At 37.5% G+C, this 27,841-nt stretch overlaps 1 protein-coding gene across 1 annotated transcript; it reads right to left on the bottom strand.

Moving 5' to 3' along the window:
* Positions 1–20,443: 20,443 nt before the first annotated feature.
* LOC122428153 (protein cornichon homolog 1-like) lies at positions 20,444–27,535 on the bottom strand. Its single transcript, XM_043447965.1, has 3 exons — positions 26,787–27,535; positions 24,976–24,981; positions 20,444–20,454 (listed from the first exon to the last, which is right to left on the bottom strand). Exon 1 carries the CDS (start codon positions 27,533–27,535, stop codon positions 26,975–26,977), a length of 561 nt encoding a protein of 186 aa, XP_043303900.1. The 3' UTR covers positions 20,444–20,454; positions 24,976–24,981; positions 26,787–26,974.
* Positions 27,536–27,841: the final 306 nt, after the last annotated feature.

The following is a 27,841-nucleotide window of genomic DNA, read 5'->3' on the forward strand; positions in this document are numbered from 1 at the left end:
AAAGTGGAAGGTGGTGGAGGACAGGATTAAAGGTCTGAAATGACTGCTGTGTGGAAGGCTGACCAGGGAAAAGAAGGCACTTTAAGGGACAGTTCTGTCCTATATTCCTTCAGTGATAAACATTGATGTTACAAATGTTTTATACTCATTAGAAAATACTAATACCAACCAAAGCTTAATCATGAAATCAAATAGAGCTGGACAGGACTGTAGAGATCATCTTTTTGTTTTAATTTTTGATGGAGTACAGTTGCTTTATAATGTTATGTTAGTTTCTTTTTTTAACTTTTCCTTTGTACTGGGGGACTGCCGATTAACAAACAATATTGTGACAGTTACAGGTGAGCAACAAAAGGACCCCGCCATGTATACCACATGTATCCATTTTCCCCCAAAGTCCCCTCCCATCCTGGCCACCACACAACAATAATGTTGTGTTATTAATAGCTTCTTGGCAAAGGAAATGGCAACCTACTCCAGTATTCTTGCCTGGAGAATTCCATGGACAGAGGAGCCTGGTGGGCTGCGGTCTGTGGGATCGCAAAGAGTCGGACACGACTGAGTGCATAACACATTAATAGCTTCTACTGTACAGCAAAGTGAATTAGCTATGGTGGCTCAGAGGTTAAAGCGTCTGCCTGTAATGTGGGAGACCCGGGTTCGATCCCTGGGTTGGGAAGATTCCCTGGAGAAGGAAATGGCAACCCACTCCAGTATTCTTGCCTGGAGAATCCCATGGACGGAGGAGCCTGGTTGGCTACGGTCCAAGGGGTCGCAAAGAGTCGGACACGACTGAGCAACTTCACTTTCACTTTCGTATATGAGTGCCTATGTGCTAAGTTGTTTCAGTTGTGTCCGATTTTGTGCAAACCTGTAGACTGTAGCTCGCCAGGCTCTGCTGTCCATGGGATTCTTCAGGCAGGAATACTGGAGTGGGTTGCCATTTCCTTCTCCAGGGGATCTTTCTGACCCAGGGACCAAACCTGTCTCTTACGTCTCCTGCATTGGCAGGCAGGCTGTCCACCACTACTGCCACCTGGGAAGCCCATATGTATACATGTATCCCCTTTTTGCAGATTTCCTTCCCACTGAGGTCACCACAGAGCGTTGAGTTGAGTTCCCTGTGCTGTACAGTAGGTTCTCATTCCAGTACTTAGCCACTCAGTCGTGTCTGACTCTTTGCGACCCCATGGACTGTAGCCCACCAGCTTCCTCTGTCCATGGGGATACTCCAGGCAAGAATACTTGCCATGCCCTCCTCCAGGGGATCTTCCCAACCCAGAGATCAAACCCAGGTCTCCCGCATTGCAGGCAGATTCTTTACCCTCTCATTCACCAGTGAAGCCCAAGAATACTGGAGCTTTGCAACCCCATGGACCGTAGCCTGCCAGGCTCCTCTGTCCATGGAATTTTTTCATGCAAGAACATTAGCATAGGTTGCCATTTCTCTCTCCAGGGGATCTTCCTGACGCAGGGATCAAACCTGTATCTCTTGCGTCTCCTGTATTGGCCGGTGGATTCTTTACCGCTGCGCCACCTTGGAAGCCCATTTTATACATAGTAATGTATATATGTCAATCCCAATCTCCCAATTCACCTCACCACCACCTTTTCCCCACTAGGTGTCCATGCGTTTGCTCTCTATGTTTGTGTCTCTGTTTCTTCTTGTAGAGCTCATCTTACCCAATCCCTTCATTCTTCACACAAGGAAACAGACCCAGACAAGTCATTTTCTTAAGTTGTGAGCACTTCAATCCTAGAAACAGCACTACAGCCTCATGTGTCAGTTATTTTATTGCCTCATGTTGCCACTTGCTTTGTTTCACATTTTTCTGATTTCCTAGTTTATGTACTCTAAAAGAGACACTTTGGGAAAGCTAGGGGAATATGTTCCAGTGATGAGAACAGAGTAACTGAAAGATTATGTATTCTCTTAATTCCCTTGATGTTTCTTAGGAAATCATTTTCTAGAGAATACAATTGGATTTTTCAGGTAATACCAAGAATTTCAAGTTTTACTGTCTCCCAAATCATTAGTAATAAGCTCTTCTCTCCCAAAAAGTTTTTATTTCAAGCATCATTTTCTGCAAATGGAAAAGTTAATCAGGAGCATGCCTATTCAAGTCTTCTTAGGTCATTTTCAGGTTCCTTTCATGCTTCTAAAGTAAATTAATGGGATTCCACATAATTAGATATAGTTAAGGTATTTTGGATAATCATGTGTGTGCTTGCTTGCTAAATCTCTTCAGTCACGTCTGACTCTTTGCAACCCCATGGAGTGTAGCCCGCCAGCCTCCTCTCTTCATGGGATTCTCCAGGCAAGAATACTGGAGTGGGTTGCCATGCCCCACTCCCTGAATAATCATAACACCTTGCAAATTTTCCCCGAAGAATGAGACTTATAATAAACAGAGGAAATCTTAGCAATTATTTTTTATACAAATACATCAGTGAATAATAATGAATAAAATTTTTATCTTAATCAAAAAAAAAAAGAAGACCACATAGTTCATCAGAGACTAAAAGCTGAATTCTTTTAATCGATTAACATTTTACATATAGCTTCACAGAGGCCACCGAAAAGATGTTTGTTTAGATAGTCCAATCCCCAGTCATATTCAGTTCAGTCACTAAGTCGTGTCCGACTCTTTGTGACTCCATGGAGTGCAGCACGCCAGGCCTCCCTGTCCATCACCAACTCTCTGAGTTTACTCAAACTCATGTCCATTGAATCAGTGATGCCATCCAACCATTTTATCCTCTGTCATCCCCTTCTCCTCCCATCTTCAATCTTTCCCAGCATCAGGGTCTTTTCCAAGGAGTCAGTTTTTCACATCAGGTGGCCAAAGGATTGCAGTTTCAGCTTCAGCATTAGTCCTTCCACTGAATATTCAGGACTGATTTGCTTGAGGATGGACTGGTTGGCTCTCCTTGGAGTTCAAGGGACTCTCAAGGGTCTTCTCCAACATCACAGGTCAAAAGCGTCAATTCTTCGGTGCTCAGCTTTCTTTATAGTCCAACTCTCACATCCATACATGACTACTGGAAAAACCATCACTTTGCCTAGATGGACCTTTGATGGCAAAGTAATATCTCTGCTTTTTAATATGCTGTCTAGGTTGGTCATAGCTTTTCTTCCAAGGAGCAAGCATCTTTTAATTTCATGGCTGCAGTCACCATCTGTGGTGGTTTTGAAGCCCCCAAAAATAAAGTCTCTCACTGTTTCCACTGTTTCCCTGTCTATTTGCCATGAAGTGATGGGACCAGATGCCGTGATCTTAGTTTTCTGCTGCTGCTGCTGCTAAGTCACTTCAGTCGTGTCTGACTCTGTGCGACCCCATAGACGGCAGCCCACCAGGCTCCCCCGTCCCTGAGATTCTCCAGGCAAGAACACTGGAGTGGGTTGCCATTTCCTTCTCCAATGCATGAAAGTGAAAAGTGAAAGTGAAGTCGCTCAGTTGTGTCCGACCCTTAGCAACCCTATCGACTGCAGCCTACCAGACTCCTCCATCCATGGGATTTTCCAGGCAAGAGTACTGGAGTGGGTTGCCATTGCCTTCTCCGTTAGTTTTCTGAATGTTGAGTTTTAAGCCAGCTTTTTCACTCTCCTCTTTCACTTTCCTCAAGAAGCTTTTTAGTTCTTCTTCATTTTCTGCCATAAGGGTGGTGTCATCTGCATATCTGAGGTTATTGATATTTCTCCTGGCAATCTTGATTCTAGCTTGTGCTTCTTCCAGCCCAGCGTTTCTCATGATGTACTCTGCACAGAAGTTAAATAAGTAGGGTGACAATTTATAGCCTTAATGTACTCCTTTCCCAGTTTGGAAGCTGTCTGTTGTTCCATGTCCAGTTCTAACTGTTGCTTCTTGACCTGCATACAGATTTCTCAGGAGGCAGGTCAGGTGGTCTGGTATTCCCATCTCTTGAAGAATTTTCCACAGTTTGTTGTGATCTACACAGTCAAAGGCTTTGGCGTAGTCAATAAATCAGAAGTAGATGTTTTTCTGGAGCTCTCTTGCTTTTTCAGTGATCCAACGGATATTGGCCATTTGATCTCTGATTCCTCTGCCTTTTCTAAATCCAGCTTGAACATCTGGAAGTTAATGGTTCATGTACTATTGAGAATTTTGAGAATTACTTTGCTAGCGTGTGAGATGAGTGCAACTATACAGTAGTTTGACCATTCTTTGGCATTGCCTTTCTTTGGGATTGGAATGAAAACTGACCTTTTCCAGTCCTGTGGCCACTGCTGAGTTTTCCAGATTTGCTGACATATTGAGTGCAGCACTTTCACAGCATCTTCTTTGGGGATTTGAAATAGCTCAGCTGGAATTCCATCACCTCCACTAGCTTTGTTTGTAGTGATGCTTCCTAAGGCCCACTTGACTTTACATTCCAGGATGTCTGGCTCTAGATGAGTGATCACACCATTGTGATTATTTGGGTCGTGAAGAACTTTTAGTTTAGTTCTTCTGTGTATTCTTGCTACCTCTTCTTAATATCTTCTGCTTCTGTTATGTCCATACCATTTCTGTCCTTTATTGTGCCCATCTTTGCATGAAGTGTTCCCCTGTGTCTAGTTTTCTTGAAGAGATCTCTAATCTTTCCCATTCTATTGTTTTCCTCTATTTGCACTGATCACTGAGGAAGGTTTTCTTATCTCTCCTTGCTATCTTTGGAACTCTGCATTCAAATGGGTATATCTTTCCTTTTCTCCTTTGCCTTTCACTTCTTTTCACAGCTATTTGTAAGGCCTCCTTAGACAACCATTTTCCCTTTTTGCATTTCTTTTTCTTGGGGATGGTCTTGATCACTGCCTTCTGTACAATGTCATGAACCTCCATCCATAGTTCATCAGGCACTCTGTCTATCAAATCTAATCCCTTGAATCTATTTGTCACTTCCACTGTATAGTCATAAGGGATTTGATTTAGGTCATACTTGAATGGTCTAGTGGTTTTCCCTACTTTCTTCAATTTAAGTCTGAATTTGGCAATAAGGAGTTCATGATCTGAGCCACAGTCAGCTTCTGGTCTTGTTTTTGCTGACTGTATACAGCTTCTCCATCATTGGCTGCAAAGAATATAATCAATCTGATTTCAGTATTGACCATTTTGTGATGTCCATGTGTAGAATCTTCTCTTGTGTTGTTGGAAGAGTGTGTTTGCTATGACCAGTGCATTCTCTTGGCAGAACTCTATTAGCCTTTGCCCTGCTTCATTCTGTACTCCAAAGCCAAATTTGCCTGTTACTCCAGGTATCTCTTGACTTGCTACTTTTGCATTTCAGTTGCCTATAATGAAAAGGACAAAAAAAAAAGAAAAAAGAAAAAGACATATTTTGCGGGTGTTAGTTCCAGGATGTCTTGTAGGGCTTCATAGAATCGTTCAACTTCAGCTTCTTCAGCATTATTGGTTGGGGCATAGGCTTGGGTTGCTGTTATATTTAATAGTTTGCCTTGGTAATGAACACAGATCATTCTGTCATTTTTGAGACTGCACCCAAGTACTGCATTTCAGACTCTTTTGTTGACTATATTAATAATAACTAGTCATATTAATAATGTGTTATAAAAATGACTAGTGCAACTTATATCTGCACACTTATATGTATAAAAACAAAGTGTATATATATATATATTTAGTAGTAGTAATGTCAGTTGCTCAGTCATGTCCAACTCTTTGAGACCCCATGGACTGTAGCCCACCAGGCTCCTCTGTCTATGGAATTCTCCAGGCAAGAGTACTGGAGTGGGTTGCCATTCCTTTCTCCAGGGGACCTTCCCAAACCAGGGATGTAATTTTAATATATTCCTTCAGATTCATATGAATATTTCATGATAACTTGTCTCTTACCATGCATTATGAATAACTACCCATTAGTTCTCCTAGTAAACAGTTGTTCCTTAATAAAAAGACCATTCGTAAATTAAGGAGATGAATAATGAATGGCACTACAATCTTCTATGTAAATGCTAACAATTTCTTTTTTTTAGGAAGCCGCAGCAGTGGTGCTTAAGCTAGTACTTCTTACAGCTGAACCAAAGACGATGATTCAAATGGGAAGGTAAGTTATATTCTAATAAATTCTACTTTTTAATCATTACCAGCTGATAATTGGGCTGGGTTTCCCTGGTGGCTCAGTGGTAAAGAATCCACCTGCCAATACAGGAGATGCAGGTTCAATCCCTGGGTCAAGAAGATCCCCTGGAGAAGGAAATGGCAACCCACTCCAATATTCTTGCCTGGGAAATCCCATTGACAGAGGAGCCTGATGGCCAACAGTCCATGGGGTTCAACTCTTTTGAACTAGCGACTAAACAACAACAACCACAAACTGATAATTATAAGGATAATGACATGGGGGGAAATATTTATTGCATGGACTCCTGATTGAATCCTCAGAAATGAGGGTATAAAATTATAAATGGTAAGGATGACATTAAATTCAAAAAAGTGGTTACCTCTACAAAGAGAGGGGAGAAGAAATTGAGGAACGGTATATGGGGACATTAATTGTATCTATAACATTTTGACTGGACAGTAGGGCTACAAATGTTCTTCTTATCTTATTCTCTGTACCTTTTTTGATATACTAAAATATTTCATTAATAAAAAGGGCAATTTCCACTTGAAAATATCTTCAATAAGTTCATTCTACTTTACTTGAGATATTACACGATGTGGCTTGAACCATGTAATGTCCCAAGTAAATATTTTGCTAGTAAAAGAACAAGTGGGGAATAGTGAAAGTGAAAGTCACTCAGTCATGTCCGACTCTTTGTGACCCCGTGGACTGTAGCCTGCCAGGGTCCTCTGTCCATGGAATTCTCCAGGCCAGAATACTGGAGTGGGTAGCCATTCCCTTCTCTAGGAGATCTTCCCAACCCAGGAATCAAAACCAGGTCTCCCACATTGCAAGTAGAAGGCTCTTTATAATCTGAGCCACCAAGGAAACCCAATTTCTTTCTTTTTTTTTTTTAGACTCATCATTGTTTTTTAAAGAGGGGGTTTGTTTTAGCTTACACTTAATGTAAAGACACATTAAATGAATGCACAGTTTTATGAAGATTCTCAAAGGACTCACTCCCACCAACCAGCTGCAACTACCACCTAAGCCAAAGAATAGATCTCTGCCAACTACCCCAGAAACTCCCCGCCATGATACTCCATTCACAACTTCCTGCCTCTCCCCCAAATCAACAACCATTCCAACTTCTGCAGCAGTCACTTATCCTATTTCTTCATCACCTCAGCACCTGAATATGCATCTTCAGGCAAAAGAGCCCAGTCCCACCCATTTTTTAGTTTGGTGTCTTTTAAGTCTGTTTAATCCACATATTGCCCTTACATCCCTTTCTTTTCCTTACAATTTATTGTTGAAGAACCTACAGAGTTTCCCATAGTCTGGTTTTGCTGATTGCATATTCAAAATGAAGTTCATCCTGATCAAAGCAGTTGGATCCAGTGACTTGATGCCTTTGGCAAGACTGTAGGTTTTTCATCAGTTTTTGATCTGATGGTGCATAATTCTGCCTTTTGGCATACTAGCACCCATTGATATTCATGGCCTACACCCTAGAGCCATTAATTTATTGGGGGTTGCAAAATAGTGATATTCTAGTTTTGTTTTACTTACTAGCTGGAATGATTTGAAAAAGGGATTCTCTCCTCTATTTGCTTACCTATATCGAACATTTAATTTGAATCTTTTGAGGACCTCTTCCCTGGCCTCCAGATTTGTATACCCAACCATTCATTCCATATCTACAGAGGATGTCTAATGGGCATCTCCAACTTAGGCTCAAAGTCAAGCCTCCTCTTGGAGTTGTCCCCACATCACCTCTCCAGTTCCTCAGGTCTAAAACCTCTGTGATCCTTGATTTTTATCTCTTTTACTTCCAAATCTAACCCATCAGCAACTCCTGTTGTCTTTCCCTTCCAAATATATCCACAATCTGACTTCCTCCACCACCACCTCTTGCTAGGGTTACTTGACATCAAGTTAGATTCTTTTTTTTTTTCTTTTTTTTTTTTAAATTTTTAAGGGTTGCACTCTTAAAGTTTGATTTAATGACATTTTATCATTATGTAAAACATTTGTATGGCTCCAAAGTCAAATCTACAAAACAAGTTCCCTTCAAGAAGTCTTATTTTTGTTCCTTTCTTCATACTACTCTCTCGTCCTCTATGTAGGTAACTATTTTGACTAAGTTTTTAGTTTATCATTTTCTTTTTTTTCTTTTCTATAAGAGATACATCCATATATTTATATTTCCTTTATGGTAGCACACGAGAATGACAGATAAATGGTAGTATATCATAAGCACTTTTCTCCACCTTGCATTTGTCAGTTAACAGTATATCCTAGACATCATGTATTCAAGTTTTTTAATATTTAAGGACATTTCTGAATGCTATTCACTAAGCATACTAAACATAAATTTAAAATCACATCCAATATCAATTTACTTCAAATCACACATGTAACTTTTGAAGAGATGATAGAATTAGAAACTCTTTTCCTATAAAGACTCTCCCCAATTTAAAAACAAAAATAAATATTTTTTAAGTCACTAAGTCGTGTCTGACTCTTTGTGACCCCATGGACTACCAGGCTTCTCTGTCCATGGCATTCTCCAGACAAGAATACTGGAGTAAGTTGCCATTTCCTTCTGCAGGGGATTTTCCTGATCCAGGGATTGAACCCATATCTCCTGCTTGGCAGGCGGATTCTTTACCACTGAGCCACCTGGGAAGCCCTAGTGAATATTATGCATGTCAACTAATACTATCATTAAAAATATTTGTAGTATATTGTATTCATGATATGATATGAAGCATTTGTTTTGAAGGGGTGCATATTTTAAATTTTCTACCTCTGGGATTATCTTTTCTACATGTTTTGAGATTCCTCATTCTCATATATATTCAGTTTAGCATTTGAACATGTCTGTTGCCTATTAACCATTTGGATATAGGGTGTTCAAAAATGACTAGATTAAAGCCTAGGCACCAAGCAACTATTTTGCTTGCTATATCCCTACATTTTCTGGATTGCTGGGCAGTAAAGATGGAGACACTCTCCAAAAATCTTATATCCTCCTAAAATGTCTGAGAAGGTACAAAAGGTACCTAGAAAGCTAAGTGGTCTGAAAAAGGTACACTTTGGATTACTATGGGGAAGTTTAATTCCCCTGCCCCCCCCCAAACTCATGTTTTCCAGAATATTTAATCTTTGCAGTTTATGACTTTTAAATTCTAATCTGTCATGATAGAAAGCCAAGAACTGCCAAAATTAAGCATGTCTACCTAAAAATATAAGAATACTAAAAATCAGTGAACAAATAGAATTTTCTGTTTGATCAGAATCTAGATGTAACCTTGGAATGTGAGTGACTTCCATCAAAGGCATGTCAAATATACATATATATGATTAGATTATTAGACTTTTCTCTGTTGTAATTTATTTTTCTGGATGCAATGTTAAATACATATTCACATTTTAGAGAGCTTTTATCTAACATAATTTAATTCTTCAAATGTATGAAAGACTTTCTAATTATTCTGATTATGAAAAGTTACCTACATAGTTTTTATACTATTAATGAAAGCTTGAAAACAAAATTCAATTCTCTGTATCAGTACTTAATTTCTTTAATATTATATGTAAATGAATGTATTCTTTTCAAAGCTTTGTTTACCATACTCTCCTTATTGATGGAATCACTTACCTTTGTGCCTCAGACAATACCTTAGATATTTTAACACCATCTGCATTTCTTAAAAATGTAAGTAATTTCTTATACTACTTTGACTTTTTCAATTACTGAAATTATAAGGTCTGATTTATAGTTTATTAGTAGTAATGTCCCTAGCCAAGAGCAGATCAGCCATCTGTCCATATAGCAGAGCCATTAATGATCTTCAGGGATTTCTCACCCTCACCCTTCACCTATCTCCTGCCTCCACACTTCCCCCCACTCTAAAAGACAATCAACCCAGATCTATCAGAATCTCTCTTTATGTTTCTTTTGTCCTTTCAAAGTAAAAAAATTAAGCTTTAGGATCAATAATATTTAGTATGCTTTCTCAGTAGCATATGTATTTAATTTTCAAACACACGTAAAACACTTCTGGCAGAAAATGTGAATCAATTACAAGAATTTTTTAAAAATTTTTTAATCAAGACATACTGCCTTTTTTGTTGTTTTAGTCACTAAGTCGTATCTGACTCTTTTTCAACCCCATCTGCTGTAACCCACCAGGCTCCTCTTGTCCATGGAATTCTCCAGGCAAGAATACTGGAGTGGGTTGCCATTTCCTTCTCCAGGGGATCTTCCCAACTCAGGAATCAAACTCGAATCTCCTGAAACTGCAGATAGGTTCTTTTATCACTGAGCCCTCACTACCTTTAGGGAAGGTTTTATGTAAAAGTTACCAACAAATATAAAATATAAATAGAGTAATTATGTGTATGTACTTATGTAGATACATAAGATTTTATAAATTTCTTAAAAGGTAATTAACATTCTCTAATAGCTATCATCTGTTACTGATGATTACCCAGCATTTAATAACTGCAGTCCATGGGGTTGAGAAGAGTCAGACATGACTGAGCAACTAAGCAACAACAACAAAAATAAGATTGTGAAAGGCAGTCTCAGAGACAGACGAGGGATAAGCCCTTATTCTAGTAATTTTATGATCCAGGCAGTATGCTTATTTCTTATTTTAAAAAGTAGATAATGCTAATCTTCAATTTTATTCACAAATATATAATTTAGGATAAATATTTTAACAAAGAAATATTAATGGAAAAATCAGTCAAGTATACTATAATTATTAATAGATATTCTCCAGTCATATTCATGAATCATGCATAGATTTTATTTGCTTAGTTTACCAACTTGTTTTAACACAACTCAAATCATAACCACATAGAATCAAGGAGTAGAAGGCCTAATATTGTAATTCACTCTACCTTTATGCATAAACTGTTAGCACCTACATGATAAACACTGTTAGCAGTTTAACAGAATAGGATTTTTTTCCCCTCTCTGCCATTATGGAAAAACATCCCAACTTTACCAACTTCTCAAAACCAGGTAACACAAAATTGCTCAACTGCATGATTTTTACCACTGCTTCTGGGATGATACAACATTAAGTACAAACAGCTGTCAGAATTCCTTCTTGAAGCTTTGAAATGTCATTTAACAACCCTGTAGGGTTAACATTTGGGTGGGTTTGTTTTGTTATCATTGAATGGATTTTGAAAGTAAGGCAGGAGGGGGAAATGAAAAGCTTATTTAGAGAATATCATAGACCCCTATCTTTCCTTGTCTGCCAGAGGTAACATCTGTGGGTTCCCTCAAGTCCCAAGAAATATCAACACCAAAGAATCAAGGTACACCTGCAGTCTCATGATATGAGATATGAGCAGTTTTCATTATACTGCATCTTTAAAATAGAAACATACCCTGCCACCAAAAACCTAGAACTGTTCTGTCTTCTCTTATTGCAAGTTTCTACCAGACTTGGCTTCAAATTAACACTTGTTTTGTAATTTTCTGGTTGAAATTATCTATATAGTTTAAATATTTCCATTGATTTCTCCAGGTTAGTGAGACTTTTCTGAAAAATCCTTTGATGTCACAAGAATATTTTTCTCCTTCAAATGCAGTTGCTGCAGATTTTCAACAAGTATTAGGAGAGTATATGGTATGTAACCTCCAACTGTATTCCTAAACATTGTCAGGGGGACTTCCCCGGTGGTCCACTGGGTGGGACTCCAGCCTCCACTGCAGGGGGCCCAGATTCAATCCCTGATCAGAGAGCTATGATTCTCCAAGCCATGCGGCGTGGCCAAAAAAAAAAAAAAAACCTTGTCAGTATCACTTTTGACAAATCAGTTAGGAATTATCAATTTAAGAGCTGTTAAGATGAATGAGAACTAAGAACTTTTATCTTTATATAAATGGTAAGGAAAGATAATGGTAAGGAAAGATGGTATACCTTACCTATAATGGTAAGGAAAGAGATCCATGATATATTGGTAAGTGAATAAAGCAAGACAGAGAAAATATATATGGCATACTATTATTTACCTACTATCTCTTATATACAACCATTTTAAGAAAGAGGAATAAATACAAATATATGTGTTGCTTATAGTGAAAAAGGGGAGGATGGAGAGACAAGGGAAGGATAAACTGAAAACATACCTGTGTAGGGATGGGGATGAGAATAGAAACTAGACCTCTGTGAATGAAACCTGTCTTGCAAATTTGACTTGGAACCACATAAACATTTTACGCAGTTTTAAAAATTGTAAAATATTAAAAAATAAAAATAAAAAAATAAAAATTGTAAAATATTTACACCATCATTCTGTACATATTTTACATAAATATAAAGTTATTAAATATTTTAAAAGTAGGCCCTCAGCAGAAATTAACATTGTAAATTAACTATACTTCAGTAAAATTTGTTTTAAAAGGAGTCCTGGGACTTCCCTGGCAGTCCATTGATTAAGATTCCACACGTCCACTGCAGAGGTGTGGGTTCGATCCCTGGTCTGGGACCTAAAATATCACATACCACACGGCACAGCCAAATATTAAAAAAAAAGAAAAAGTAGTCCCTAATAAGTGAAATAAAACAGTGACAAGAAGACAAATGATGTGTGATTCAGCTTACATAAGGTACATAGAGTAGTCAGATTTAGAGACAGAAAGTAGAAGGTTGGTTGCCAGAGCCTGGGTGGAAGGGAGCAGGAAGAATTGTGTTTAATGGATACAGAGTTTCAGTTTAGGAAAATAAAAAAAAATCCTGGAGATAGATGGTGGTGACAGTTGTACAGCAATCTGAATATACTTACTGCCCTGAACCATACAGTTAAAATGGTTAAAATCGTACATTTTATAAATTTTTTTCTTTTCTTGAAGTATGGTTGTTGTACATTATTGTATAAATTACTGTGATACAAGATAGTGATTCACAATTTTTAAAGGTTATATCCTTCATTTATAGTTATTATAAAATATTGGCTGTATTTCCTATGTTGTACAATACATCCTTGTAGCTTATTTTATACTTAATAATTTATACCTTTTAATTTCCTACACCTACCTCCCCCTCCTGCCTTTCCTATCTGTCCCCACTGGGAGCCACTAGTTGCTGCCTTATATCTGTTAGTCTGCCTCTTCTTTGCTATATGCACTAGTTTGCTGTATTTTTTAAATTCCACATGTAAGTGATATCATATAGGATTTCTCTTTCTCTAGCTGGCTTATTTCACTTAGCATATTGCACTCCAAGTCCATTCATGCTGCTGCAAGCGGCAATATTTTATTCTTTTTTAAAAGTTGTATTTATTTATTTTTGGCTGTGCAGGGTCCTCGTTGCTGCACAAGGGCTTTCTCGTAGCCGTGTGCAGGGGCTACTCTTCCTTGTGCTGCACGGACTAATTGCAGTGGCTTCTCTTGTTGCGGAGCATGGGCTCTAGCGCACACGAACTTCAGTCATTGCAACACGAGGCTCAGTAATTCCAGCTCACGGGCCCTCGAGCGTGGGCTCAGTAGCTGTGGCACAGGGGCTTAGCTGCAGTGTGGCATGTGGGATTCTTCCTGGACCAAGGACTGCCCCTGAATTGGCAGGCAGACTCCTAACCACTGGACCACCAAGGAAGCCCCATGGTTTTGTTTTTAAGAAAAAACAAGGCCATAGCTTTTAGAGATACAAACTCAAGCATTTACAGATTAAAATAATAGACTGCCTAGGATTTCCTTTAAAATAATACATTTGGGGAAGGGGTAATCAGAAGTAGGGGCTTCCCTGGTGTCTCAGACAGTAAAGAGCCTGCCTGTAGTGTGGGGAAATCTGGGTTTGATCCCTGAGTTGACAAGATCCCTTGGAGAAGGAAATGGCTACCCACTTCAGTCTTCTTGCCTGGAGAATCCCAGCAGAGGAGCCCGGCGGGCTGCAGTCCATGGGGTCGCAAAGAGTTGCTCAGATGCAACTAAGCAACTAACACTTTGACTTTTCAATCAGTAGTAAAGAAAGTGAAGTTGCTCAGTCATGTCTGACTCTTTGCGACCCCATGGACTACAGCCCACCAGGCTCCTTCATCCATGGAATTTTCTAGGCAACAATACTGGAATGGGTTGCTATTTCCTTCTCCAGGGGATCTTCCTACCTAAGGATCAAACCCGGGTCTCCCACACTGCAGGCAGACGCTTTACCGTCTGAGCCACCAGGAAATACCACCAGGGAATCAATAGTAACACAGATAGAAATAAGATTGGCCATGTGTTGATAACTGCTGAAACTAGGTGATGAGTACACTAAACAGTGGGTACACTCTTTCTGTATATGTTTGAACTTTTCCATAATTAAAAAAAAAAAAAATTGGCCACACCTTGCAGCTTGTGGGATCTTAGTTCCCCAACCAGGGATCAAACCCTTGCCTCCTGCAGTGGAAGCTCAGACCACCAGGGAATCACTGGACCACCAGGGAATTCCTCATAATAAAATGTTTTAAGTATGCCTGCATTCGTTTTCTGTTCATGTGTAACAAATCACCACAAGTTAGCAGCCCAAAACAGCACACATGTATTACCTCACTGTTTCTGTGGGTCAGGAATGGTTTAACTGGGACTTTCTGCTTAGGGTCTCACCAGGCTTCAGTCAGTCTGTCAGCCCAGCTGTGTTCTCATCTGTTAGCGCCGGGGAAGAATCTGCCTCCAGCCTCATTCAGGTTGCTGCAGAATTGATTTCCTAAGAACTGCGTGAGGGCTGCAGCTTTTTGCTGGCTGTTGGCTGGAGGACACCCTCGGTCCTAAGGCTGACAGCAGTTCTTTATCACCAGGGCATCCTCAGCACACATGCTTGCTTCAAGGCCAGCAGAGGAATCTCTCATTGCAGTCTGCTGAATGTGACATAATATGATAATCACAGGAGTGACATCCGTCACCTTTTCTTCCATTCAGTAAGGGCAAATCACACTGAAGGGAGGGGATGTTACAAAGACATGATTCAGTGGGGGTCCCCATAGCGTGTGTCCACCACAATGCCTGAAAAAATAATGAAGGATAGATATATCAAATTTACATACTTTTCTATGGAGAATTCTGCAGTATTCATCACAGCCAAAATCTATTATTAACATGCTCCCTGAAAACCAGTTACCCTGCGAAAATATGCACATGTTAAGCAGTTAACACAACTGACATCAAAGAAATTTCTGTTTAACATTTATAAACTAACCCAATGAGCTTTAAATCTGTAAAAAATTTTTATGAAAGTTGTTGACTTTTTAATGCTATAATTAACAAAATGCACACAGGAAAAAAAGTAGTTTTGAGGGAGTTTTAAATATTTATATATATGTGTGTGTGTATAAATATATATATGTGTGTGTGTATATATATATATATGTGTTTATGTCTGTGTGTGTGTACCAAATGCCATTGAATGGACTATGAATACATTATCTTAAAATTTAGATGAGTCCCTTAGTTTAAAAAGATTAAACATTTTTAAAAGGAAAGAAAAAGGGGAAAGGAATAAAAAGAAAATAAAAGATTCACCATTTATCTTTTTATTTTTCACCATTTATCTTAACTTGACTGTGTCTTAATAAAAATTTTTAACCTGTGAGCCATAGAGTCATCTACCTAACTTTTCTTAACATAAGCCACCAAAACCTTATTTCCAAACAAGGTCACATTCATAGGTATCCAGAATCAGGACTTGAAAGCATGCTCTTAGGGGGACACAGTTCAACTAGCAACTCCCTCTTTTCTAAATCCAACTGGTGAGCTCCTCACAGAATGTCAGTCGTAAGTTGCATGGTCCAGTGACCAAGATGAGAGTTCTGTTTAAGGTGAATGTGATCACTTGCCAAAGAGTAGGGGATTTTAATATCATTTTTATTTAAAAAATAATGCTCAGTAATAAGGTGAGATAATACAAAGGTATATAAAGTGAAATGTAAGTATTTCTTACACTGTCAAACAGACCCTATTGAGGTGAGCACTCAATAGTTTGGGGTGAACCTTCCAATTTTATATACATATATATATATGTATAATATATATATGTATATATATATATGTAAATTCACAAAACCGGGATCATTAATTCAACAGGTAAAGGTTTAATCTCTAGAGCTTCTTGATCTAAATGCTAGTTTTACTTCTAGCTGTGTTGTCGTTCAGTCGCTAAGTCACGTCCAGCTCTTTGCAACCACAGGGACTGCAGCACACCAGGCTTCCCTGTCCTTCACTGTCTCCCAGAGTCTGCTCAAACTCATGTCCATTGAGTTGATGACCGTGTAACACTGGGCAACATACTTACTTCTCTCAGTCTGGGTTTTCTTATTTAGAAAATAAAAGATGATAAGATTACTACTTTATATAAAGGTTTGGGAACTAAATGAGCTAATAAATGAAGTGAAGTGCTTGAAACAGTACCTGACACACACAAAGTGCTTAATAAGTTATTATTTAATACTCTACTACAGCTTCAGCTTGTTTTTTAAATATACTATATCTTGAAGATCCATTTTTTAACTTAAATACAGTTGATTTACAATGTTATGTTAGTTTCAGGTATACAACACAGTGATTCAGTTATACACATGTATTCTCTTTCAGATTCTTGTCCCTTATAAGTTACTACAAAGTATTGAGTACTTTGAGTATAGTGAAATATTGCTGACTATAGTTCCCTGTGCTGTATACTAGGTCTTTGTTGGTTATCTATTTTTATATATAGTAGTGTGTATATGTTAATCCCAAACTCCTAATTTATCCCTGCCCCTACATCCCCATTTAGTAATCATAAATTTGTTTTCAATTTCTGTTTTGTAAATATGTTCATTTGTATCTTTTTTCTTAGACTCCACATTTAAGTGATATCATATGGTATTTGTCTTTGGTTACTTCACTTAGTGTGATAATCTCTAGTTTTATGCATGTTGCTGCAAATGGCATTATTTCATTTTTTTATGGCTGAGTAATATTCAATTATATTATATATATATATATATATATGCATCATATATGTATGCATCATATCTTTATCCATTCATCCATTGATGGACATTTGGGTTGCTTCCATATCTTGGCTATTATAAATAATGCTGCAGTGAACATTGGGTGCAGGTATCTCTTTAAATTACAGTTCTATCCAGATATAGATATGTTTTTTTATATTAGATATAGATATATTTTTAATATGGATAGAGTGGATGACAAAAATAGGAACGGAGAACAAGAGCAATGTATAGGAAGCAGTAACAAATATGGTAGCTATTAATCCAGATATGTCAATAATCACTTTAAAAGTTAATGGTGTAAATACACCAATTAAAGACAGAGACTGTCAAACTGGATCAAACAACTGTCATGAGAAAGAGAAGACAAGCCCCAGTCTGAAAGAAAATATTTGCAAAAGACAAATCTGTTAAAGGACTGTAATCCAAAATATACAAAGAACTCTTAAAACTCAACAAAAAGAAAATAAACAGTCCAGTTTTAAAAGTGGACCCAGAGGGATGGGATGGGGAGGGAGGTGGGAGGGAGGTTCAGGATGGGGAACGCATGTACACCCATGGTTGATTCATGGCAATGTATGGCAAAACCACTACAATATTGTAAAGTAATTAGCCTCCAATTAAAATGAATAAATTTATTTTAAAAATAAAAATAAAAAAATAGAAGTGGGCCAAATATTTGAATAGATGTCTCACCAAAGAAGACATGCAGATGACAAATAAGCGTATGAAAAGGCCCGATATCATATGTATTAAGGAATTGCAAATTATAGCAACAATGAAATACCCCTAACTTACCTATTAGAACGGCTAAAAATCAAAACACTGACAATACCAGATGCTGGCAATGTGGAGCAGGAGGAACTCTTATTTACTGCTGGTGGGAATGCAAAATGGTACAGTCACTTTGGTAGACAATTTGGCACTTTCTTATACAACTAACATCCTTTTACCTTATGACCCAGCAATTGTGTTTCTCAGCATTTACCCAAAGGAGTTAAAAATCATATCTACACAAGAACCTGTCTATGGATATTACAGAAGTGTTATTCATAATTGCAGAAACATGGCAGCAATCAAGATGTCTTTCCGTAGGTGAATGGATAAATAAACTACAGTATATTCAAACAATGGACTGTTAGTGATATAAAGAAATGAGCTATTAAACCATGAAAAGACATGAAGGAACCTTAAATACATGTTACTAAGTGAAGGAAGCCAATCTGGAAAGGCTCCATACTGTATGACTCTATATGGTACTCCAGAGAAAGCAAAACTATGGCGGCAGTAAAAAAAAACACCAGCTGTTGCTAGGCTTAGGGAGAAGGGAAGCATGGATAGGTGGAGCACAGAGGATTTTAAGGGCCATTATGAAACTGTTCTGTATGATTCTGTAGTGACAAATACATGTCATTAGACATTTGTCCAAATCCACCGAATGTACACTATTAACAGTGAATCCTAAGGTAAACTATGGGCTTTGGATGATAATGATTGCATCACTGTAGGGTCATCCGTTGTGACAAATGGACCACTCAGGAGCAGGATGTTGATAGTGAGGGAGGCTGTGTGGCGGGGGGCGGTGAGGAATATTCAGGAACTCTGTCATTTCCACTCAGTTTTACTGTCAACCTAAAAAGTGAAGTGAAAGTTGCTCAGCCACATCCGACTCTTTGTGACCCTATGGACTGTAGCCTGCCAGGCTCTTCTGTCCATGGAATTCTCCAAGTCAGAATACTGGAGTGGGTAGCCAGTCCCTTCTGCAGGGAATCTTCCCAACCCAAGGATCGAACCCAGGTCTCCCGCATTGCAGGCAGATTCTCTACAGCCTGAGACACCAGGGAAGCCTAAACTGCTCTTTTAAGAAGTCTATACAAATAAGTAATATAAATTTAAAAAACACTTCTGAACATTGCTGATTGAATACATTGATATATTCCCTCTCTCACCATTCCCCCTTTTTTTTCCTGCAAGTTTAAGGTAGGACAATTTGAGGCTCAATTGATTCTGAAAAACCAGTGAGATGTCCCTCTGACATCTTTGCTCTGATTTGTACAATGTATTACAATAGATTTCACTTGTTTCTCTATAGATGAAATACAATACAAATCAAGTTGACAGCTCGATATCCACACTGAAGAGTCAAGTAACTGATGTAAAAAATGTTATGACCCAAAATATCGATAAAATTTTGGAAAGCGAAGACAGATTGAATATCTTCACTGGTAGAACGGATGATCCGCAAACAACTGTGAGTGTTCCACAGCTGTCTTGATACCCAAACAATGCTCTCAGCCATATGATCCCTGCTCTTGAGACAAACTACCCAAAGCAAAAACATACTGGGACACTTGGTGAGATGATGCTGTATCACCAGACTATCTCTTTATCAAAGATTATTGCAGTCCAACTAAAATCATAAAAGAATAATTCTGAAACAACCCAAAATTTCAAGCCTATGAAAGGAGAAGGTGGCTATTCATGTAACAGAAGGATTTCCAACATTAAGAAACACACAGGTTAGTCAACAAATAAGTTCCAAGAGGAAAAGGAGAGGGAACTTAACAAAAAAAGGACTTAGAAAAGATATCAGTTGCAATTATTGGATTTTGATTCAAATAAACTGTAAAAATGAACATTTACAGTTTTGTGAAACAGATATTTGAACTCTGGCTGGATATTGATGAGATTAAGAAATATTACCAATTTTTAGGTGTGATAATGGCATTGTGGGTATGTTTTTGAAGAGTCATTACTTATCAGAGATATATACTAAATTATATACAAATGAAATTATGTAACATCTAAGATTTGCTTCAAAATAGTTCAGGAGTGGGGAGTAGAATGGGGTATAAATTAAACAAAAATTGGCCATAAATTAACAATGGTTGAATCTGGATGTTGAGTATATAGGGATTCATTATACCATCCTGTCAACTTGTGTTATATGTCTGAAATTGTCTATTAGAGAATAGTTTTAAAACAGTCACTAAGGTTTGAATAGTTCCCACGCTTCACGGCTTGTGGGATCTTAGTTCCCCCGACCAGGGATCAAAGCTGTGCCCCCTGCAATGAAGCACAGAGTCCTAACCACTAGACCACCACAGAATTCCCTGCAGTGAGCATTTAAAATTTTATTTTTACAGATCTTTTCTAGAAACACAGACACCACATAAAGCAAAGTATATACATACTTTTTACTCACCAAGTTCTGTTGGTTCAACCTCCTAAATCTTTTTTATTATAAGCCTCATTCTTTTCACCTTTCAAAACAATATACAAGGTATTATTCACATATAATATTCACGCACTCTTAAGTGTGGAGTGTGATGAACTGCGATAATTGTGAACAATTGTGTGACCACAGTCAAGTTGTAGACTAGCTCTTCCATCCTCAAATCCGGCCTCCTCTGTAGTTGACTCTTCCCCCACCCCTGACCCCAACCAACCACTCCTCTGCTTTCTGTCATGATAGTGTTGTCTTTTCTGGAATGTCTTATAAATACACTCATACAGTGTATAGGATTTTTTTTTTTTTTAGTGTATAGTATTTTGTGTCTGATTCTTTTACTTAGTGTTTTTGATATTCATGTTGTTGCATGTTAATGTTTTCTTCCTTATCGTTGCTGTATAGTGTCCCACAGAATGGCTAAACCTCTTTTACACCCACCCTCTGCCCATTCCAGTGCTGTTCACTGTCTCACTCAGAGGTCAGTTACCTCTTGTCTGACTACGGTAACTCCCAGATTTAATTGTTCTCCCTATTTTTGGTTCTGCTCTGCTCCATTCATCCTCCACAGTGACACTAGAGTATTCTTTTAAAATGCAAGTAGTGAGCATTACCTATAGCCTTCTTTTTAAATTATTATTATTTATTTTTGGCTGTGATGGGTCTTAGTTGCAGCATGCGGGATCTTTTATTGCAGCACAGGGGGGTCTCTCTAGTTGAGTCCCATGGGCTCAGTTGTCCTACAGCCTGTGGGATCTTAGCTCCCCAACCAGGGATCAAACCCATGACCGCTGCATTAGAAGGTGGATTCTTAACGACTGGACCACCAGGGAAGTCCCTACTTATAGCCTTCTTAAAACCCTCAAGTAGTGCACTTTTGTCCAAGCGAGGTAGAGTTCAACCTCCCTAACTTAATGAGCTTTCTTCTGACTATATGGCCAGTCACATCACCCAGGGGTCATAGTCTATGTAAATCTATATAAATATAAATATTTAAATATAAACCTATAAATATATAAATCTATATATATATAAATTTATATAGTTTATAAATCTCAAAAATTATCAGACTACTTCTAGTTCTCCCAAATACATGTTGCATTATTTCACACCTTTTTCCTTGCTTTGGAAAACTTCTACTCATCCATCAAAACCCAACTCAAGAATCATCTCCTCATCCATTTCCTAGGCTGAGTCTATCCCTCTCTCATCTGTGCCGTCCCTGCACCTTTTATTTATTGATTAATTTGACAAATATCTCTTGAAGACCTACTGTCTACCAAACTCTATGTTAGGCACTAAGAATAATAAGAATGAGTATGAAGGCCATAACCCCAGCAAACAAGCACTTGATGTTAGTTACATTAAACACTGCTTACTTAAAGCAGCTCTCTACATTTTTTTTTTTGGAGTGTTATACCTACATGTTAAGGAAATTCAAGGATTTCCTGGGGCCACTAGAAGCTGGAAGAGAAGGACCACCCCTTAAAATGTTGACACTTTACAGACTTGTGTTCTCCAGGACTCTGAGACAGTACGTGTCCTGTTGTTCTAAGCACCCAGTTTGTAGAGCTTTGCTACAGCCACCCTAGTAAACAAGGGCAGTTTGTTAACAGAAACCTGTATGTACACATTCAGTTGCTAAGTCATGTCTGACTCTTTGCGACCCTACGGACTGTAGCCCACCAGGCTCCTCTGTCCATAGGATTTTTCCAAGCAAGAATACTGGAGTGGGTTCCCATTTCCTTCTCCAGGGGCAACCCTCTACATTATTTTTATAGCAGTAAAAAGATGAGGTCACATCAGTTTATATAATCTACAAAGAAGAATTAATAAAGAAAATCATTATCTAGGATTCAGTTGTACTTTATGAGAATTTTAACAAAAGAGTTCAGATAAAACTGTTCAAGCCATTTAGATTCATTCATTAATAAACATTCTTTGGGGGCCTATTATGTAGAGGGTATTATGCTTGTTGTCTTCAGGGATTAAAAAAATGAATAAGATACTTTTCAAAGTTTAATCTATTGCAGGAGACATATTATTATAAACCTAACTGCAATATAAGTATATGTTAAGTTCATAAAAGATGGATAAAGCCTAATAGCCAAAGAGTGGATAACTGATAGTGTCTACATTTTTACAATGCATTTTGAAATCACAATCATTAAATTCTATAATAAGTATCATATCATTCAACACTTATTTCAAGTATGTGAAAGATTTCTGTGAATAATATATCTAATACCCTTGTAATCATCAGCCAGCCTTATATGGCCTTCACATTTTGCCATATTGGATATGGGTGGGCCTTTGGTTTTCAAAGAAATAAAATTATGAATGTAATTAAAGTCACCTCTGAATCTTTCCCAAGCTCATTCCACTCCCTCACTAAAAGAAACACTATTATGAATTCGATATGAATCATTTGTATGAATGTTTTGATTCTTTTGCTATAATATGTATCTATAGTTGGTTTGTGTTTTTAAACTTTGTCATGTATGACATTCTAATGAGCCTATCCTTCTGCAATCTGTTTTCAGTTCAACATTATTACTTTTTGAAATGTATTCATTTTTATACACTTAGCTCTAACTTATCAATTTAGCTTCTGACAGCATCTCATTACTGTTTTAAGAAATACAGTGTTCTTGTCCTTTCCCCTTTTATCAATATTAATGTAGGTTCCAACTTCTTTATTATGGAACAACACTGCATTGAATACCCTTGTACATGTCTTTTGGTACACACTTGGAAAATGTTTCTAAGACAGCAGTCTACAGAATTTTTTGATCATGCACATTTATTTATAAAGTATTGTTGAGAATGCATTTAAATATATATAAATTATATGTATTATCCTATACTTTATATAAAACATATACAGAAAAGTAGACATTTAAAGAATGAGACAAAGATGAAATAAAATTAAATGGTTTGTTTTCTTAAGAAAATAAAACTCTGATTAAGAAAAAATTTTAATAATGTATTTTAATTATAGCAATGTGATTAAAAGTCAGATGTGATTACAAATGACTTTAAAGTCTCTAAATATGGAAGGTGGAATATTCAAACTAGAAGCAGAGATATATCCTCTTTGTCATTTTCTTGTTTAGGTTTGTCTTATTAGTATCAATATAATTAAGCCACATGTCTATTCTTTAGCTTAGTTAAACCTAAATAATATTACCCATACATTCACTTACCCAGATGTATGTAAATCTGTTGCAATACACTATAAGAGAATGGATAAAGGAGTATGCAGTGGCCACCTCTTCATCACTGTGGAATTTCCACTCTACCCTCAAAATACCTTAACTTTCATGATTTAAGTATTTTTCACCACACCTAGGGTTTAACATATCCATATGTTAAAATTTAAATATTTTCATTTCCTTCTTGTTTTTTAGATTGAAACAAATAGAGGTTCTAATATTATTTTCCTGCTTTCCAATTGTCACCTGAACCCCTTGGGATGCTTGATCCTATTTTAAACCATCAGTCTAGAATGCTGCTGCTGCTGCTAAGTCACTTCAGTCGTGTCCGACTCTGTGCGACCCCATAGACGGCAGCCCACCAGGCTCCCCCGTCCCTGGGATTCTCCAGGCAAGAACACTGGAGTGGGTTGCCATTTCCTTCTCCAATGCATGAAAGTGAAAAGTGAAAGTGAAGTTGCTCAGTTGTGTCCGACTCCGACTCTTAGCGACCCCATGGACCGCAGCCTACCAGGCTCCTCCATCCATGGGATTTTCCAGGCAAGAGTTTTGGAGTGGGTTGCCATTGCCTTCTCCGATCAGTCTAGAATATATATATATAGAAATTGAATTTCTGGATCTTAAAATATATGCACCCTTGAATTAAGCAAATAATTTAAAATTGCTTTCCAAAGATTGTGCCAATTTATACTTCCATCAGTACTGTATGAAAAGTTCTGTATCTTTCCAGTACTTGGGATTATGAGATTATAATTTTTAACAATCTGACAGGGGAAAGAAAATATTGTCTAAATTTGCATTTTGGATGACAATGAGCCATTTTTATGTTTATTTGCCATTAGAATTTCTTCAGTAAATTGTTTGTTGATATCCTTTGACCATCTTGCTAATTGGTTGCTTATCTTTTTAATAATTTGTAATATATTAATATATAAAACAATGATTTTAGAACTATTAGAATAAAGAATGAGTATATAATTCTTCATCCTAATACTTAGGCAGTTGTATAAAGTTTATTTTATTTTTTTAAATTTATTCATTTTAATTGGAGGCTAATTACTTTATAATATTGTAGTGGTTTTTGCCATACATTGACATGAATCAGCCATGGATGTACATCTGTTCCCCATCCTGAGCCCCCCACCACCTCCCTCTCCATAAAGTTTAAATATGTTCTCCCAATATGTGGCTTGATTTTAGCTTTGTGTATAGTATCTTTTTTAGGACAGAAGTCATTTTTTTTACTATTTTTTTTAATTGAAGTATAGTTGATTTACAATGTTGTGCTAATCTCTGTTGTACAGCAAAGTGATTCAGTTATACATATATATATGCATACCCTTTTTTATATTCTTTTCCATTGTGGTTTATCATAGGATATAGAATATGATTCTCTGTGCTATACAGTAGGACCTTGTTATTTATCTATCCTATGTGTAAAAACTTACATCTGCTAACCCCAACCTCCACTCCAACCTTCCCCCAACCACCTCTTCCCCATTGGCAACCACCAGTCTGTTCTCTATATCTGTGATTCTGTTTCTATTTCATAGATAGGTTCATCTGTGTCATATTTTAGATTCCACATATAAGTGGTATCATAGGGTATTTGTGTTTCTCTTTCTGACTTACGAAGTATGATAATTTCTAGTTGCACCCATGTTGCTACAAATGGGATTATTCCATTCTTTTTAATGACTGAGTAGTATTCCATTGTATATATGTACCACATCTCTTTATCCATTTATCAGGACAGAAGTCTTTAACTTCCATGTGGGCAAATGTATCTGTCTTGCCCTTTGTGATTTATGCTTTCTGTGTCTTATTTAGAGCTTCCCAAGTGACTTTCCCCAGGTTACAAAGATATTCTTACACTGTCTCCCAAAAAATTTTAATTCTGCTTCTTAAACATGGATCATTAAAACAGGTGGCATTTTATTTTTGCATAAAGTATGAGGTAGGAGGGCTTCTCAGGTGGCTCAGTGGGTAAAGAATCTGCCTGCAATGAAGGAGATGCAGGAGATGCGGGTTCAATCCCTGGGTCAGGAAGATTCCCTGGAGGAGGGTATGGCAACCCACTCCAGTATTCTTGCCTGGAGAATCCTATGGACAGAGGAGCCTGGAGGGAGGGCTATAGTCCATGGGGTGGCAAAGAGTAGGACATGACTACAACTGAGGACACATGAGGTGGGAATAAAATTTCAGTATTTTCTATATAAAGACTGTTGCCCAACAACCATTTGTTGAATAGCTCAAACTTCCCCATTTGCTTTGTAATACCAACCTTGCCACATATGTTTTCATATGTAAATAACTTTCATTCTTTTGATTTGTATACATTATATTCTACTGGTCTATTTCTATATCCTTGGGCCAGTATTACACCATTTTAGTTATCATGGCTTTATGAGAAGCCTTAATATCTTATAGGGCAAGTTCATCTACTTTCTGCTTTTCAGAAATTACATTGCTTAGGCTTCTTTCTCTTTCAGGGAGCTGTAGAATCTACATCTCAAGTTATACACACACAGAAGAAATGTTGGGATATTAGTTGGAATGACATTAGTATGAGAACTAATACCTTTATTTTTTTTCTTAATTTCAGAGTTTTATTGTATTGCACTAAAGGAACAGCAGGATGGTTATACAATGTTCTCTCTCATTCGGTTTTGAAAATCTAAAGTACTTGCAAATTCTTAAGAATACCTTTACCACCAGATTAGAACATTTAGTAACCAATTTCTTAATAAGTCTCACAAATTAAAACATATTTAAAATAGCTTTAAATGCCTTCTTCACAAGTAAGTCAGCATATATTTTTGTATCATGTTCACTTATGCTTAAGAATTAAAGCAAGTATATTACTCTGGTGGAAATATGGGGAAATCTCTCATTCATGCAAAATACAGGGGTAGTATTTCAAGTCCAAGCGGAAAAATATCCCACTCTTGGTTTCTTAATGCATCCATATATAATCACCTACATGATAGATAAGGAAACCCATGAAGTTTCCCACAGGTCAGATACATATTTTCAGTTCATCAGAAGCACCTGATATCTACAGTTAATTTATAATTAAATGGCATTTCAATAAAACCAAAATGAGCCCTACAAGTTCCTATAAACGAAAGCTTCCAATGGACTAAGGACAGTCAGTAATTAATGCAATCATTCAAGGGATTATGGTTGTTCCTTAAGGAGTGCAAGTTCAAATCTGTCAACACCAGAGGTATCATTTTATATTAATTTATACATAATTCCATTTAAATTCTTTATCTGACTATAACATATGAAAACTGTCTTTCCACAAGCAAAAAATGTGGAAACATTTAAAAAATAAGGAGTCATTTTTAAAGTAACTGATCAGATTCCATAGGCTACTCTTGGGAACAGGATCTTACTGGATAGAATCCCTTCATTGGTGGCTTTTTGCATGCACTTAACTGGACCAATTCTTCTAAGCGTTGTTCTAAGAGCTCACCAAAACATAGATCATGCCATATAGGTAGTAAAAAAATGCTAGAAGATAAAAAGCTAATTTGCACCATTCTTCTTTCTGACAATATGCTAGAATATCTGCATTCATGATCGTTGTAGGATCATAGAGTCCTGGTCCACTCATCACTGGTCTACTCATGTACCTCCAAATATGACATGCCAAGAGGGGCATATTGAGACCCAGTGTAAGCCACTCTGCTGCACAAAGAATCATGACACAGAAGAAAGCATGGATGAGGCACTCTGGAAGGACAAGAGGATTCAGGGTGTTACACCGGTCTATAGGATTCTTGTAATCAGTCTTCAGCTCATCAAATGCTATAATGTGCCAAACGGCGAAGATGAGCGCGGCGGTGAGCAGCAGCGCCAGCATATAGCAGAAGGCCGCGAACGTGAAGGCCACGGCCGGGGAGAAGGGAGCAGCGCCGGTGCCAGCGCAGAAGGGCCGCGCAGGGCCCTCTGGGTAAAACCATTCACTTCCCACGGCCACAGCCCACGCCGAGCTAATACCTTTAAAATACTGTTTTCCCATCTCTGAACATGCTATGTCTCTTTTTCTAAGTCTCTTTCAAAATCTTTTGACTTTTATAATTTTTTCCATAAGGATCTTGTACAACTTTTGTGAGATTTATTTCTTGATACCTGTTTTTGTTGTTATTTTATATTTTTAAACTACATTAAAAAAAAATTTTTGGTTAATAGGAACACAGTCAATTTTTGCATACTGGTCTAATTCCCAAGACCTGCTGAACTCTTTTTTATGGTAATACTGTTTGTCTAAAAAATTATTTTCATTTTCTATATCACAGTTCTATAAAAAAACTAAGATCATGGCATC

Source organism: Cervus canadensis, chromosome 26, assembly GCF_019320065.1.
Source record: "Cervus canadensis isolate Bull #8, Minnesota chromosome 26, ASM1932006v1, whole genome shotgun sequence".
Taxonomy (NCBI): domain Eukaryota; kingdom Metazoa; phylum Chordata; class Mammalia; order Artiodactyla; family Cervidae; genus Cervus; species Cervus canadensis.

Excerpts from the sequence above, each read along its gene's own strand:
- LOC122428153 (XM_043447965.1), bottom strand. The coding sequence starts at position 27,535 with ATGGGAAAACAGTATTTTAAAGGTATTAGCTCGGCGTGGGCTGTGGCC.